Below are 17,341 nucleotides of genomic sequence, written 5' to 3'. Positions count from 1 at the left end.
CAGAACATTGAAAGGCCCATGGGCTTATACTTGAGTCCATGAATTATAAATTCCACTTTAATAACATAGTAAAAGAATGTTTCCAACAATAAAGGCATTCCAAAACAATTATGAAATTTTCAATTAAAATCTCAGTTTTGTACTTATATTTTCAAAAATACTTGATATATAAAATAATGTAGATTTGTAATCTGCTATATCAAAAGATATACAACTGAAGCAGACTTGACAATCTTGCCACTACTCTTTAAATGATCAAATGTGTGAATATGTAAGTGTTATATAAATTGTTTTCACGACATTTTCTGGTCTTGGTCATACGTTTTCACATCAAATACTCCTGACAAGAGCAAAATGAATCACTCGTTAAATTCATAGTGAAATTGGTTTATTATTACCGTACGTGTATACTGTAAGACAAAGTGTAAAACTTTGGAGGGAAACATAGGGTGTTTGAATACATGATTTTTTTATATTATTAGCTACTTTTTAATACATTTTTTTGTAGAAATTATATTTTTGCGTCATTAGTATTAAAAGCAGGTCAGTTCTAGATTGATGTCATGGTTGAATGAGCTCGATAAATTTACATAACGCGATGCAGTAATACGAAAATGGCAAAGGAATAGAATCAATATGTGTTAGATTGTAATTTGACCCGATGTAACCTGTGTAACCATTCTCGCTATACTGTAGCTGCTTCAAGTTATAATTTATAGTACTAGACCAACATCTATCTAGTTTAGTCAAAACTTCCGGGCTAGTTACATTACTGTAACACCATCCGCATGCCTGTTGGCAAATAAGAACCAGTTCTAGGGCTCATTTACCTGGTTTGGGCTTAGTGAAATGATGTAACTTTGTGAAAGCTAAAAAGACTGTACACACTTTTAAGTCTCAAACAATACAATTAGAAATCGGTTAATTGAAGATCAGACCAAACCACATGCCTTAGAGAATGATTTAATATCTAACGCTCTGTCTACACTATCAAACTAGTTTGACAAAAAAAGTGTGATGTGCCCAAATAATATGGTAGTAAAGTGCCCAAATATGTTAGTGATATGACATCTTCATGTCCATATATGGGCACATCACATTTTTGTTTTCACATAAAGTTTGATTGTGTAGACAGAGTTTAAAACAAAAATATTTTAGATACTGTATATTGGACTGGATGGAAGCCATTGTGTTTCGTTTAATCGGCAGGTTGATTATAAATATTGTTATTTTCTTTTAGTACTACTAGTAGAAAAATAAATTAATGTAGTCATTTTTCTTTGTTATAAGAATTTTAATTAGAAAATGTGTCAGATATTGAGATATTGCATGTTATCAATCAACAATGTGATATTGTTAGCCTGAAGCCAGTAGTACCGTGTATAAAAATCACAATATAAAACCACTTCATTACCACTGTAGTTTTACTTAATGTGATGAGCATGATCGTGATTGGTCGCTTTACTCTATAACAGCAAACGCTGTTTTTGCTGTGTGTATGTGTACAATTACCTGTATTGGTTTTTATACATTAAGTCTATATGAACATTCGTCTAGAAACATTTAAAGAGATTTGTCTGGTTCCAAATTAATTTGAAAGATTTTCATTTGAATTCCATCCTTATTTCTATTATCTATAGTGATAATTGTTTTTATGTATCCGAAAAGCTAATGGAATATTATTCTTTATTTGCAAAAGGCTGAGAGAAAACAAATCCAATTCTGTAGGTCTGTCGAAGATTGAATAAAAACAAAATACTAAAAAATATTGCTATCGAGTTAAATATTTAAAAATAAAAATTAATATGAATTTGAATATTTGTTTGTGTAATACAGCATTTCTTGAGTTTATTAAAATCCATAACATTATTAATTTTATTGTTCTTTTTACTAGTTTATAAAATACTATTTTATATAGAGTGCGCCCTCTATACATATAGTTGTGCTATCTTTAGTAAAATCAAATTGACAGTTTGGTAAACAATGATAGGAGATTATAAGTTACATAAATATAATGAAATTAAATCTAGTTTAAGCAAGCAATTAATTGTGAGATATTGTTTATTTTTCAAAACAAATATTAATAATGTAATTTAAGCTGAAAGTGACAGAGATTTGAAAAATTAAAATTGATCTGAGGCAAACACATAACAATATCTAAAGCTCTGTCTACACATCAAATTAGTTTGACAAAAATTCAATGTCAATTAGGTGTGGCCAAATTTGGTCGGGATATGCCCAAATATGGTGATATGACATCATGTCTATATATGGGCACATCACATTTTGTTGTCACATCATGTTTGATAGTGTAGACAGAGCTTTAGAGATCAATTTTAATTTAGATAGATAGCTTTAAATACATAATTCAATTGAAAATTTATATAATAAATATAATTTTAAAGTTTTTACCCATGATATAAAATAAGATATGATGGAGAAAATGTTACTCATAAAATGATACTCTCTCTGGTGCCATATTTGGTTGTAAACTAATTAAATTTGCTTTCTTGTCTACCATCTTTCAAAGTAACCATATTGTTTGTATAAATGCAATAATCTATTTTTGAAGTGGGCAGTCTTGAAATAATAAGGAACAGGTTGTTTGCTTGATGAGTCAGTCAAGCTACCAGTGAGTGTGCTCCTGGCAACCTTATGGCTGTCTGCTATGAACGTGACCTTATTCCAATGGAATGTCAATCTGAGTGTTTTTGGTGGTTTGGTTTCCAACTGATGTAGATTGTAGAGAGACATCATTCATTTGGTGTGTTGTAGGTGGCCTCAAAACAAAAATAGATTTGTTGTAATACCACATGTGCTTTTGTGTCGCTTTTCACAGAATAGATAGTATAATCATTTGTTCAATACCACCATCATTTATTGCGGATCTTAAAGGTTTGTTTAATCCTAAACTTTTAGTTTTACTAAACTGTAACTGTAGAATTATATTACTATATTGTTTTAAAAGATCAATTAGATTTGCTGGTAGATTAATAGTAATACAGTATGTGATTACATGTGAGTATATTTTTAGAATTCATTGATGACAACATTAGATTAATTTTTTGGTATTATTAGCATGTTTAAAGTTGAAATAGAAACTAATAAATGTTGAATTATATTATTATTTAAATGTAAATGGCTTGTTGTACTGGAAAGGTATGATTATTATTGGATGAATTCTGTAATTTTGGTTTAGGTCATGGAGGTATTGGCAAGGTGTACTATGCTTGCTCCCCTTGTTAATTGTAGCCTACCATGGAATGTACTGTACCTGCCAGTTCTCATGCATAATGCGCGAGTCTCAGGCATGAGGGCCGATTTGTTATGCATCACGCATACGTGGCTATTTCTCGCACCATCCATACAAATATTCAGAAAAAAACATATTATAAATTTATACAGTATATATATTATATTTTTGAAATTGAATTGCCAATTTTAGAGGAAAAATAGCCCATGGCTACACATTATTTAATAATTGTTTTAGCATTAATTAGACTAGGCCTATGTTTATTTGTATTTAATGGTTGATGTAGTACAGGAAGACCTAACCCAATTCGGCGAAAAATTAAACATAGAGTGCGTATTTCGCGATTATTTTGAGTTATAACGTAGAGGCCGCTATATACAATTTTAATTTAATGTCTCACGGATTGGCCACTGAAATAGTTGGTAGGTATTAATATGGAGGTATAAATTAATATTCATAAATTAAGTACATCCGCGATTGTACAAATATTTTGATACAAATTTTCTACTAATTTCATTTAATAACATTTAATTTTTTAAAAGGAAGTACAAATCCTGTTTTAAAAAGCATTGTAAACCGACTGCATTTTTGCAGGAAATGTGGATTTAAAAATCAATAATTCAAACCATTAAATACATCTTAATCTTTGTTTATCTGCCGTTATTTTATGTTTATTTTCCCCTGTCTTGAATTGTAAACTTGCATAGGTTACTAGTTTATGTGGTATGGTCATTGTATTCTGGCTACCTATAATAATAAACCAGAATCTAAATAACAAAAGATTATTGAACTTGAAAGAAAGTCTGTTTAATAAAGATTAATTCAGGTATAATAATAGAAAGAAACGCTGTTATTATATTGTACACTACTGGTTTAATAAGTATAAATGTACAGTTCGATAGAAGTTAAATACGGTATAACATTGTAGGCCTAGATTCCTTTAACGTAGTCACATTCACAAGGTAGGATTATTTGATTTTTTTTTTTTGGAATATGTTATAATTTAGTGCAGTTTAGGATTTTTTTTTATTTTTTTTTAAATTTTATATAATACAATAATTAGTTTTTATTGCATATCTGTATGAATGTTGGAGTTGGAGGGGCACGCCCTTTGGCGATAGTAGTCTTTGACAGCTTTTGTCTCTCCTCAGTGCTCCACTTTCACGTTTTATGTTATGTTTGTATTGTCTTTACTGAAAGGAATAAAATAGAATAAAAACATACTGTAGTAACTAGACTTTTTACCTGTGATAACACTCTAAAACTATACACAACAAACATTTTCATATAAATATGATATTATGTTTTACATTATTATATTTCATTATTTGTGTCAAACAATTCTGATGAGCACATACACATTTTTAACAACTCACATTAAATATCAAATTGGTTCAAATGTAATATAACTACAGTACTGTATACTTATTACCATTGAGCATAAAATTGTATACAGCTCTATACTATACTTTAATGCAGATCTAATATAGGCTCATGGGCTTATTCCCTTAAGTCAGTTTTTGTATCAATTTGTAGATGTTGCAGTCATTTTAAAATATATTTTCTAAATTAATTAAAAGTAAAAATTCAATTTTTTTTTTTTAATAAAAAATATTGAAATTTTATTGTAAACACTTTTATAACATTTTACAGTATTCATCAACCTTTGTTTTATCATTGTTTTCTTCTTTAATGAACTTCACAAATATCAGTCAGATGTGACGAGAGACATGCAGTCAATTTCCTTCCTTCAGAGCCACAGATTCTTGACATTCATTCTTGCCGCTATTTTAAATTTCATTACGTGCCCCGTCATTCATTAAAAGTAGCATTTCATTTCACTCTCTTGTAAATCCGCCTACTCTTTTTGATATTTTTCTGGGAAATTTTATCGTTTTGCTGGCGGTGTTCTTTTCGGGATTAGTTGAAAGTGTAAGGTAAGATTTTGTATGTAAAATGATTACTCGTGAATTGAGTGAATGCATGTTGTAATAAATTAGATTATAACAATTGTGGGTCGTGTGATGAAAATGTAATTTTGTGCATGAATGTACTATAATATAGTATCATACATAGTAACTGTACTGTACTTTTTTTCCTTTTTTTACTGATTTATTTGTTGATTTTATTTATTATTTATTTATAGTGGTTATCCTTTTCAGTCAAAGACTGGTCTACCAGAGAGCCCAGTTATGATCAGTGGCTGTGAGTGACCGTGGCTATCTGCGTACTAGTACACCGGGGTAACCCCCCACTCATCTTGGAAAAAATACTGTGTTCTTTAAAGTGCACATGGGCTTGATGTGTACACTGGACCTACAGTATGGTTTATAGACTTGTTCTACCACCAGAACAATGTAGCGAGTGAGCCTCGAACCCTTGCTGATGTTATGGATACGTAATTACTGTTTCACTGTCTTAACCGCTCCACCACTCACTCGCATAGACAGATATAATTGATTGAGTTGAATCACTGATCAGTGCTTGTAGAAACACAATAAGGTCTAAGATTTTGTTGCTTTCAATTTTTTAGTTTCCCTTTATTTTTGTCCAAATATCTTCCACCATAGACTAGAGATGAAGCTTTTTAAGTTGCCCACATAACTTGTTGATTGCCCTGGGCCATCGGGCCACTGATTGTGCCAGCACTACACATAAAATAAGTTTTCACTGGGAGAAATTAATGCTGTTTTATTGAAGATTTTAGAATGTTCTTAACCCGTTATTTTCAACCGTGATATTTCACCATAAAAAAATAATTAATTTTCCATGTGCGTCGCCAGTATGGACATCATGCTGCTGCATATGTTTCAACATATTAGTATTCAATTCCTGTATGCATAAGTTAAACCAGGATTTTAAATGTATTTATAAATAATTGGATTTCTTTTCTTTATCCTCTGCATATCAAATAATGACATAAAAACAAGTGAAAATGATCAATATTGCTTATCGACATTCGACGACAAAGTGTCTAAAGATAATCATATTTAACTCTGAGCTAAATTTTAAAATGCAGATTAAATAAGTTCTTTTTCTACATTATAAATTTCACCAAATGTAAATTGTTCTTGTTCTATGCAATGTTCAAACTTGTGACTTGTAAAATCAGACATTTTTCAAGATGTTTTTAACAAGTTTTCTAATTTAATTTGCACATGGGAAATCTTAGTATGTGGTTTGACCTTTTGACCTTAATACATAATTAGCATTTAAGTTTGTTCATAAGTATATCACCATTTTGTATAATATTAACAGTATTTGATTTATAGGTAATTTCATATTTTTTCCTATTATTTTTTGTGAAATTATTCAGTGAGCTACCTTATTGACTTTATGAATAATAAAATAATACATTAATAAAGTCGCTTTATTGATTGAAAAATAAAAATCTATATTTATATCAAGTTTATTGTTCAGTACTGTTTACAGATGACCTAGTATTCTGACAGTGTGAACCACACCTGAATTTGTTGAGTTTTTAAAAATAATTTGGAAAATAAAAACTTGATAAGTTATTGTTTTACATTCTAAAGCTTTGTCTACACTATTAGACTATTTTGACAAAAAAAAGTGTGATGTGCCCAAATATGGTAGTGATATGATTTCATCATGTCCATATATGGGCATAGCACATAAAGTTACTTACAGCATGGTTAAGTAGTTAGTTAGTTAGACAAAGCATAATATATAAATGCATAATTGTTTTTTTTTTCTTTTAGGATGCAAAGTTTAAAACTAAACAAGAAGAGAATGAGAGAATGATGAGTATGTTATTGGGTATCTGTAGACAAGACCAGAAAGTCCATATTCACATTAGTCATACTCAAGAAAAGAAACCACAGGTACAGTAAAGTGAACCCTGGTTAGTCAAAACAAACCATGTAAAATGTACTTGCACCAACCATTTGAAAAGTCTGTATAAGCATGGATATTTCCTCCATTGTATAAGAGGCTTCATGTTCCGTCTTCCTTTCCAAACTTCTTGGATTCGCTTCTGGCTGGCACTGAAGCCTGTCTCTCATTAAGCTCTGTCTACACTATCAAACTTTATTACAATGTGATGTGCCCATATATGGCCACGATGATGTCATATCACTACCTGCATATTTGGGCACATCACACTTTTTTGTCAAATTAGTTTGATAGTATAGACAGAGCTTTAGTTTTTTTTAAAATGGGTGGTGGGGTGGGGAGGCATACTATCCTTGAGGATCGAAATAATAAGCTATAAGTACAGTACATGCATCACTTGGCTGAAAGTTACTCACATTTCAGAGGTAGTCTTTCTACCACAAGGATGGGTTTATACCCAATGGTCGGCTTAATCCAAATCTGGAAATAATTTCATTTGAATCTTAATATTATAGGAGAGAGTTTTTCTATTTTGTTGATCCAATAGATCGAAAAGTACTAAAGATGGTACTTAGTATCTCCAATTGAGGGCCACTTTTTAGAAGCAAGGTTTTAGGAACATATTACGGATTGTTTTTGAAGCTTCCTAATAATTAATTGCTAATCAGGCCATAGAATGGTGTTCTCTGAATAGAGGATATGAATGATTCAAAGCCGACCTTTATTGTCAACAAACATCTATAAAGTATTTTTTCCAGTCAAATTTAGTTGCATGAATCCAATGTTTTTGCAGAAAAAAATTGTGCTACATTATATAATTTTTCATTACAAAAGCGAATAGCTGCGATTTTTCATGTTTCTGCTAGGCTTTTCGATTTGCATGAGTGCTCATGAACGGTTAACAGCTCATTTCCTGAGCTCTGATTGGTTGGTTTTTTCGCTTAACAAAAACTAAAAACTACTCATTTTCACTGAAGCGAAAAACTTGAGGAACTAAAATGTATCGCAGAAAGGCGTTTTAAAGGTCGACTGTTGATTTGTCGATTCAATTCGCCTAGTAGAAAACAGGATTAATATAGTTAGCCATATGTTACTATGGTGAGGAACCACATGACTGCTATTCTCAATTATCTAAAGCTCTGTCTACACTATCAAACTAGTTTGACAAAAAAGGGTGATGTGCCCATATATGGTAGTGATATGATGTCATCATGTTTTTTGTCACATAAAGTTTGATAGTGTAGACAGAGCTTTATATTGAAGGTGTTTTGTTTGTGATTCTTTTGTGATTACGATGCATTTACTGTATCTAATTAATTATTGAGTTTTTATTCAGTTAATTGTAATTACCTTTTTTAAACTACATTTTTATTTATTTTTGTAATATCTAGGAATCACCAAAGACAAACAGAATGGATCCCAAACCAGTAGCTACAACATCAAAACTTGAGAATTTCAAGAACAGGGCAAAGCGATCATTACTTGATAGCTTCTTATCCAAGGTAAAGTATCAATTATTAATAATCGTGATTGTAATTCGGTTTCTTAATAATATTGATTATAACACAATATGTGTTAATGATATCAAGGTCCATGCAGGTTTATAGTTGGTACCTTAACCAATGAGAGGTTAAAGGTCATACATGTCACCAGATTGAGTCTGTCGCTGTCAGAGGAATGTAATTAAAATTATTGTATAATGTCTAATTTAGAATCGTATCTAAATAGTAACATCAATTGATTGACTAGAAATTTACATAAGTGTTCATTAGTGCAAGGTCTGTTCAATAACAATTAACATTGAATAGTAACTTGTTAGGCTGCTTAAATATGCCATTCTTCTGACAAGGCCATGGATACTCTAACTATTGATTTTGTTGCATAATTGCTCAAACCATCAACATAATGGTTACTGTTCTGTCACATACGCACAGGGACGCAGTCGGAGTAACACGGAGAAGACTCCATCGAAAGTAGCAGACGACGCTAGTTTAGTCAACCCCCACTACAAACCTCATAGTCAAAGTTTTAGCCATGTAAGTTGATTTTTATTAATATAATATTAATAATAGTAATTATAATTTTTCCTTTAAGCTCTGTCTACACGATCAAACTAGTTTGACAAAAAAGTGTGATGTACCCAAATATGGTAGTGATATGCCCAAATATGGTATCATCATGTCACATTTTGTTAGTGTAGACAGAGCTTTAGAAATGATGATTTATTAAATGTTAAATAACAAAAATATTGATTTTGGACCCTAACAATTGAAAAATCTCTACCAAAAATGTTGAAAAGGGTCTCGATACTTTTTGCTAGTGGTTTATAATGTAGTTATTTTAGGTATAAGTAAGTCCTATACCCATGACTAATATCTTATAGAAATTCCCAATCAAAGTAAACCTAAAACACACTTTAACAAACAAAACAATTCAGAAAGAAAAGACTTTAACTCCTTTGTTTTGTTTTTTTTTTTCAGAGTTCACAGTCCCCAGGTGACTCATTGAAATCGCCTGCCAAAAGCTTACAAACTTACTCACCTGTGAAAAACGAACGAACTCTTGCGAAGAAAAGCCCATCCATGGAAGGCGAGAACAATAGCACAGCGGGCCGTTGTGAGGCGTCGGTCACGCCTATGCGCCCACGAAGTAAAACACTAGGTGACTCGCCTACCACTCCAACTTTACCAAGAAAAAGTACTCCACCGGTTAGAAAAGAGTTACATAGACCCAGACCAGTCATCAACAGGTATGGAGGGACACCGGTGCCATTAAGCAGGTAACTTGATTATTATAACAATTTAACCAATTTAAGTGGTAGTGAATATTTTATGTTAAGGGAATAACCACATTGTCTCTTCCCATAGATGTTGTGTTTAAGAAAGCGGCAGACCTTTATATAAAATTCATAATATTAAGGCCTTTAAATAATAATGCCCTTCAATCTATATAATAAGTTCAAACTTTTTTTACAGTATAACCTTTTAAAGGTATTGTTTGCGTGTGGTAACCTTAAATTGATTTTAATTGTTTCTTTTTAATCTTCTTAACTCAAAAGAAGTAAAAACACAAGTGAGAACCAAGGGTAAGATATCAAAGGATCAATATCTATCAGTAATATATTCTGTATTATTGGTGCATGTTTATTAATTATTATTGTTACTTTCAAATATACATTCTTTTGATACGCTCATACATAGATTCTATGCTATATGACGTGTTTGCTACAACCAAATATAGTCATATTTTCTGTGCATGATTTTCATTAAACTCTATATACTATATACAGTATACAATAAATCAATTCTCACCCCTGTATTGAGAAGTGCAAAGGTGACAACAATAATTGTCCCTTTTGCCCAAAGTTTTCATGATCTTTGAGTTAATTGAGATTTTTTTACAAAAAAATATCCCACTCAACAGAGAGTATAAACATCGGGGTGTTTGTCCAATTGGATAAATGGGTAGTCCTTGCTATAGAATCTATGTATTTCAGTTTGTTGTGTCTTTTGGTGTAGTTGCTATATAATACAGTAGCCATTGTTCTTTCTAGCTGGGAGGTATTTATTCTACCTCCCTGTTTTCTTCTAGCTTGCCATCACAAAGAAAGTAATGTACCTTATGATTTTAAGCTTTTCAGTGCCATAAATCACATAGATCAATTTGTTAACCATTGGCCTCCCAAGCACCACTGTCCCAGTTCCCAGTTTGCGAACCAAGTTTAATAAAAGTAATGTTCATGATAAATACACATTTTAAACAACAAAAAAATTTATTTATCATGAACATTACTTTTTATTAAACTTGGTGTACTCTAGAGTAAACAATCATTTATACAAATAACTATCAATAATCATAACTAAAATTAATATTTACAAAAACTATCGATCACATTTGTTTTTAATTTTGTGATGGCAAGGTCTTCTCTCAGGGGAGGATCCAGGATTTTTCGAACATGGGAGCGCCAATAATATTAATAGTCTGCCAAAAATATCGGAGAAGATATAAAAAAGTAGTAGGAATGAGTATCCCTATCTCCCCTCCCCCACCTGGATCCGCCCCTGTCTCTATAGGTGAGTGGTCGGCAGCTTGTAGCTTTCTTTCTTGGTTGCAGTGTACTTTTTACAAGCTGCAGTATTAATCAATGTTGCAGTGTTAAAGGCAATGAACTTTTCTGTAAAAGAAACATGAAAATGATATTGTTTCTTTAAAAACTAACAAGATATTTCATTTCTGGTGATTAAAAAGCTTTCACATTTTATTATAGTTAATATGAGTGTGTATCAGTTTCTAGGTATTCCTTGTGGAATTAGCTATCATGTTTTCCTAGAGAGCTACATGGCTGTTTAAAGCTCTGTCTACACTATCAAACTTTATGTGATGTTCCCTTTATAGACATGATGATGTCATATCACTACCATATTTGGGCATATTACTACTACTGTATATTTGGGCACATCACACTTTTTTTGGTCAAACTAATTTAATAGTGTAGACAGAGCTTAATAGTTATACTATACAAAAGGTTTTATGCTACTGTAGTCTGGAAATAGAGGGTGTGTACTGGACATTGTATTTAATTGTTATGTAGTGTTTTATGCTGTGAATTGAATCTTACCATTTATGCTGTGCTATGTACTCTGTTACTAGATAATTAATGCATGACATATTATACAAAATTATATATAAATCATATTAATTATGAATATTCATTTAGCTTGAAATATGAAATATTACTTGCGGTGGTTATTAATCAAATATTTTTTTTATATTACATCATGACTAGAATTTTAAATTTAGTATTTTAATAATTTATAATAGTTTATCTTAGTCTTAAATATTTTTTTTATAATGCAATTAAAAACTTACTTAAAGTAATTACATTTTTGGCTGATTAAAATTTAAATTTATCAACATTCTGAATTGCCTATTCAGTGTATGCAATATTTATTCTGAGAATACACCGTTCACATCGTCTAGCAAAAGTACCATGCGGAATGCTGTTGCAAACGCTCCTGGTGTGTAAACTCCTCCTTTTACTAGGCTAGGGTATTATTTTTCAAGATGTAAGAATATGATGAATATTTTTTTTTTAATAGCACTTTTGTTTATTCTCATCAGGACAATGAGCTTTGATGATAGAAGAAGTACACATATGACCTCATCACCGTATCATCCAATGACCCCTAGGAGACAAACATCATGGAGACAGGCCATCTTCAACAGGGTGGTCACTCCAGCCAAAGCAGTACCAGGTAAGGCTTGTGGACATGTGAATAAGAAGCTTTTACCCAAAGGGATTCTTTGGGCTGCAAAAAACTTACGATGGGTACTCTGTCTACACTATCAAACATTATGTGACAAAAAAAATGTGATGTGCCCATGGACATGATGATGTTATATTACTACCATATTTGGTACATCCTACTTTTTTTCAAACTATTTGATAGTGTAGACAGAACTTTAGGACTTGTTACTTTAGGGTAGATAAAAAACTCAATTTGAGGCTGTATTTTGTATATAATTCTATTTGTCATTTTTTAATGTGTCAAAGCCAGTCCATCCTAAATTAATCACATTTTATTTTGGTAAAATGACGGAAACAAAATGTGGTTATTTCTTGCTTCAGGAAGTAAAATAAATGGACAACATTGAAATTGAACCTTGTGGCTAATAGACTAGAACACTAGGCAGCTGCACGAACCATTGAAAAGTAACTAAAATAGTGAATATCAGTACAGCTCAGCTGCCTAGCATCTTAAGTTTAATATGATCTATGTGAATCTTTCAAAACAGCAAAATAAATTTGTTGCTAAGCATGTTGCGTGTCATTGATGGATGCGTTTACCTATGACCTTTCAGATGTGTATTATGTCGTGCGTTCTCTTGTTAATGTTTTTCCCAATAACACATCATCGTTAAAGGCATATAACACTTTAATTGAAAACAAGTCTATTTCAGACAACGTTCATACTTTTATCTTGTATTGACACTTGCATGTAAGGCTTTTAGTATTTTTTAATGTCATAACATTTTATAACTTTTTTGTTTGGTCCTTCAATCTTGTGGTCAGTTGTCCAATTCGAAGTTTGCTTTTTTTGGTTTTCCCTGCCTTTTTCTCTTCTCCTTTTTATATAAATATTTATATGACTATTATACAATATAGATTAATACGTCCCATAAAAAAAATGGTTGATATGGGTCCTGAGGATGAACATTTTTAAATACAGATATCTATAATATATTCACAAATAAATAACTGCGAATTAAAAGACGTTTACTATATAATTTCAATATAAAATTTATTGACAAAAAGAGAGAGACCATAAATAACTGGTAATAACAAACTTTATTCTTGAATTGATCACATTGTAAAATATAATTTTGTGCACATTGATTTAATTTTTTTCTGAAAAATTAATTTGTTAAACTTGAAAAATAAATGTCAGTAGTGTATTCCATTTGTTGTCATATAAAGAAAAAAAAATATATTGACCTAAAAAAGTGTAATTTAAAGCAAAAATATAGTCAAATTGTCTGTCAGACAATGGTATTTTGGTTGAATTTAACTGTTTGTTTGTTTTTATAAGTGAAACCATTATTTTTGTTTGTGTCTTTATTTCTATGGAAGTGATTCTTGATTAAAACTACAAAATGTCCTATTCAATGTCTGGTTTTATCAGGGAGAGTGAAATTACATAAGAGTGAATTTCTATTGTAATTTCACTCTTATTTTATCAATCTAAATTGTTCATATTTTTGGAGGACAAAAGCTCTTTTATTTAAAAAATACTGACCAATTTACATCTCATGGCCAAATTGCGTGTAAAAACATGTAGAAAAATACATAAAAAGTGAAAGAATAAAAACAGCATAAAAAAAGGGGGAAAAAAACAATCAGGCAAAAAAAACACATCAAAAGTTTTAAACAAGGCAACAATATGTTGAGTACAACTGTATTCATGATGGGTTGTTGTCAATAATCTTCTACATTGTTGTTCATGTAACCATCTATACAAAGCTTAAGCTTATAACCCATAGTCACTAGAGAGATGAAGTGTACAGGGTCATATCATGTTTGGAATATTAAAAGATGATGCCACTTTGCATGTCTCACAAGACGTCTAAAAGCATATCTGAGGGAATCATATTTCACGATGATACAGGCAGTGATGAGGCAATAAAATAAGATCACTTTGAACTGGAATATAGATTCTTATGATCAATGTATAGTTCAATACATTATTTTTGAACTTATAGGCCTATACACAACATAATCAACCAATGGGAATTAATCACTGTTGTGTAGTTTGGCCTATTAACATAATGTAACATTTTTTTATGCATTTTTTACATGTATTCAGGGAAAACCTTTCAAGGAAAGAAAAGGGGGGCTAATTAAGGGGACAGTTTCTAAAGTTCTGTCTACACTATCAAACTATTAGTTTGATAAAAAAAAGTGTCATGTGCCCAAATATGGTAGTAATATGCTTAAATATGGTAGTGGTATGACATCATCATGTCCATATATGGGCACATCACATTTTTGTGTCACATTAAGTTTGATAGTGTGGACAGAGCTTTAGAGGTGCCCCCTTCTACTATTTAAAGTATTGTTTCTTGGCACTAGTGGGTTGCTAAACATGTTTGCTTACAAAATGCTGTGTCTTATGTTGAACTCCTGACTGAGAATCAATTATTTTTTCATATCCAACATAGTTTAAATTTGTAATTGACTTTTGCAGTTTTTGTACAGTCAGTAATTATTTCTAATTGATTATATTTTTAGAAATAAGTGAAGAGACCGAAGAATCTGTTTTCAATGAGAACAGTTCTCAGGGCGAAGAAGTCGATGGTAAAAAACATGAAACACGGTTTAAGACCCGCGCGATGATACGCGCCCTCTGGAGAAAAGTGATTATGGAACAGATTATCCTGATACGAATGGAACGTGAAAACCGACGAATCGAAGGTAAGATCCGCTAGATTAAGAGATCAACTTTTATTTTTATCTCAATGGACAGTTTTTTGCCTTTTGTTTTTCAATCGTTAGGTTGTGGTTTTTTGTAAGTAGGAAGGCTGTTGTGTGTACTAATGGTCGATCCAATCAAAACATCTGTTCTATATTCCTGACCTATACTTATTTATTGCTGATTTAATTTCAACTTAATTTTACTAATTACCAAAATAATGGTTAAAATAAATTGATTGTGGTCTTTCATGATAATATGGTTCATTATGGTTTCATGGTATATTTTTTTATTGATTATTTTTGATCAGAAATTATGCATTGTTAATCTACTTGAACTTTTTTGTTCTCACCATTTTTTCAATTTACAAATAACGAGAATTAATAAGTCATTTAAGACAGAATACAGTGTAAACAGGGCTTTAGTAATTCCATGTGGATTATTAAGACCGAATTTATAAAACACCTTGCACCCTAAAAAATTTTGTGTGGTGAGGTATTTTAACTTTTAGCGATCATGTCAAAAACGGTATTCAATTGCAGCTAGTTTTTACAAGTCCAGATAGTATTTTATTTTTTAAATATTTCTTAGGCTAGTACCGATCTCTACAATCCACCCCAGCTTCTTAAGAAATATTAATAGAATTGATAGTGAACTAACACATAATCTGCATATGATACTGAAATGCTTCTAGGCTATGTATAATCAATCAATTATCCCGCATAGCTTCTGCTAACATGCATCGATCGCAACCTTTGAATTGTGTTTACATTCACTTGTATGCAAATATGTCAGATCTTTCACTTTGCAAGTTAAAGCTGACAATGCATTGCAAACCTTGTAGCAAATTGGCATACTGAACAGTATAATATTCTGGAGATATTTGAAATACACTGATTTCAATCTTGAAGCTCTGTCTACACTATCAAACTTTATGTGAAAAAAAAATGTGTTCCCATATATGGTGTCATATCACTACCATATTTAATCATATCACTACCATATTTGGGCACATCACACTTATTTTGTCAAACTAGTTTGATAGTGTAGATAGAGCTTAACGTGTATAACATTCTCATGACAAAAACAACTTCACTCTCACTTATGGGACATTGAATTAACATAACTCTGTTCAAAGAAAGAAAAAAGAATGAAAACTTGCTTACACCAATATTGTGTAAAGGGTCTTTTACACCTGTTCCGGAACCGTGCCGGAACAGGTGTGAAAGACCCTTAAGTCTGTAATACATGCTCTAAGTAGCATGCCAGCTAAGCCAATTACAGTTATTGTCTCTGTTTTTTCCTAAATAGAAAATATTGTAATTTGTACATGTTAATGTCATGTATGTATATCATAGCTTCTGTATGTACGAAAACATCTCATCTTATTCTATATCTAGAGTGAACGTAATTGCGGTCAGCATCTTATTCCTTCATATGCAACTATCTGGCATCCATACATCATTATTTTATGTCACATCTCATCCATGTTGTTAGATGACATAGCTCATTTTATGTAGCTACTGTATCTGGCATTTCATGTGACGTCTCATCCCTGTAGATGACATATAGCATTTTATGTATACTTCAGTTTAGAAGCTGTCTGGCATATAACATACTTTAATCATTTTCATTTTGATTCAGCAGATTTATTTGAAATTTCTACTGGCAGAGTTATGTTTGCAATCCTTAATACCCGTTTGGAATTTAATATACTTGAAATATGATTATGAAATTCCATATTATACTAACATCATATAATAGGATATGAGTAACAAAATTTATATGATTTACATACTTTCAACATATAGTAGAACGCCTTTGTGACCAAAGTGACCAACATATTTTAAATGTGTACACTTAAAAAAAAATTCCTAATAATAGCCCTATTATTTCGTTTTACTGGGTGACCTCTTCAGTCAAAGACTGTTTTCCAAGGGGGTCCAATTATGATGAGTTGCTGTGTGTGTACTAGTACACCGGGGTAACTCTCTACTCGTCACAAAAGATGTACTAGGTTCTTTAAAGTGCACATGAGCCAGATGTGTACACTGGAAATACAGTTTATAGTCCTTATTCGAGAAGACTCGTTCACCACCAGAACCATGGAGCGAGTGAGCCTCAAATCTTTGACAATGTTATGGCTATGTACGTAATTACGATTGTACTGTCTTAACTGCACAGCCACTCACCCTATTTTTAATATTGACTGACATACATCTAAGAACCATTTTTTTTTTCTTACATTTGCTATAGGCAGTGT

At 31.4% G+C, this 17,341-nt stretch overlaps 1 protein-coding gene across 3 annotated transcripts in view; it reads left to right on the top strand.

The window, feature by feature from the left end:
- LOC144842860 (TBC1 domain family member 1-like) overlaps positions 1-17,341 on the top strand; it is a 49,040-nt gene that overhangs the window by 14,156 nt on the left and 17,543 nt on the right. For 2 of the 3 annotated variants that reach the window (XM_078699416.1, XM_078699414.1), the window contains exons 6-12: positions 6,976-7,098; positions 8,500-8,610; positions 9,043-9,144; positions 9,589-9,887; positions 10,167-10,193; positions 12,230-12,363; positions 14,898-15,080. In XM_078699416.1, the coding sequence (XP_078555542.1) occupies positions 6,976-7,098; positions 8,500-8,610; positions 9,043-9,144; positions 9,589-9,887; positions 10,167-10,193; positions 12,230-12,363; positions 14,898-15,080 (979 nt within the window). The remainder of the gene's footprint in view (positions 1-6,975; positions 7,099-8,499; positions 8,611-9,042; positions 9,145-9,588; positions 9,888-10,166; positions 10,194-12,229; positions 12,364-14,897; positions 15,081-17,341) is intronic. The other variant, XM_078699415.1, reaches the window with a different exon arrangement.

This window comes from Antedon bifida, chromosome 5 (assembly GCF_963402885.1).
Source record: "Antedon bifida chromosome 5, ecAntBifi1.1, whole genome shotgun sequence".
NCBI lineage: Eukaryota > Metazoa > Echinodermata > Crinoidea > Comatulida > Antedonidae > Antedon > Antedon bifida.
This window is presented reverse-complemented; position numbering and strand designations above follow the sequence as displayed.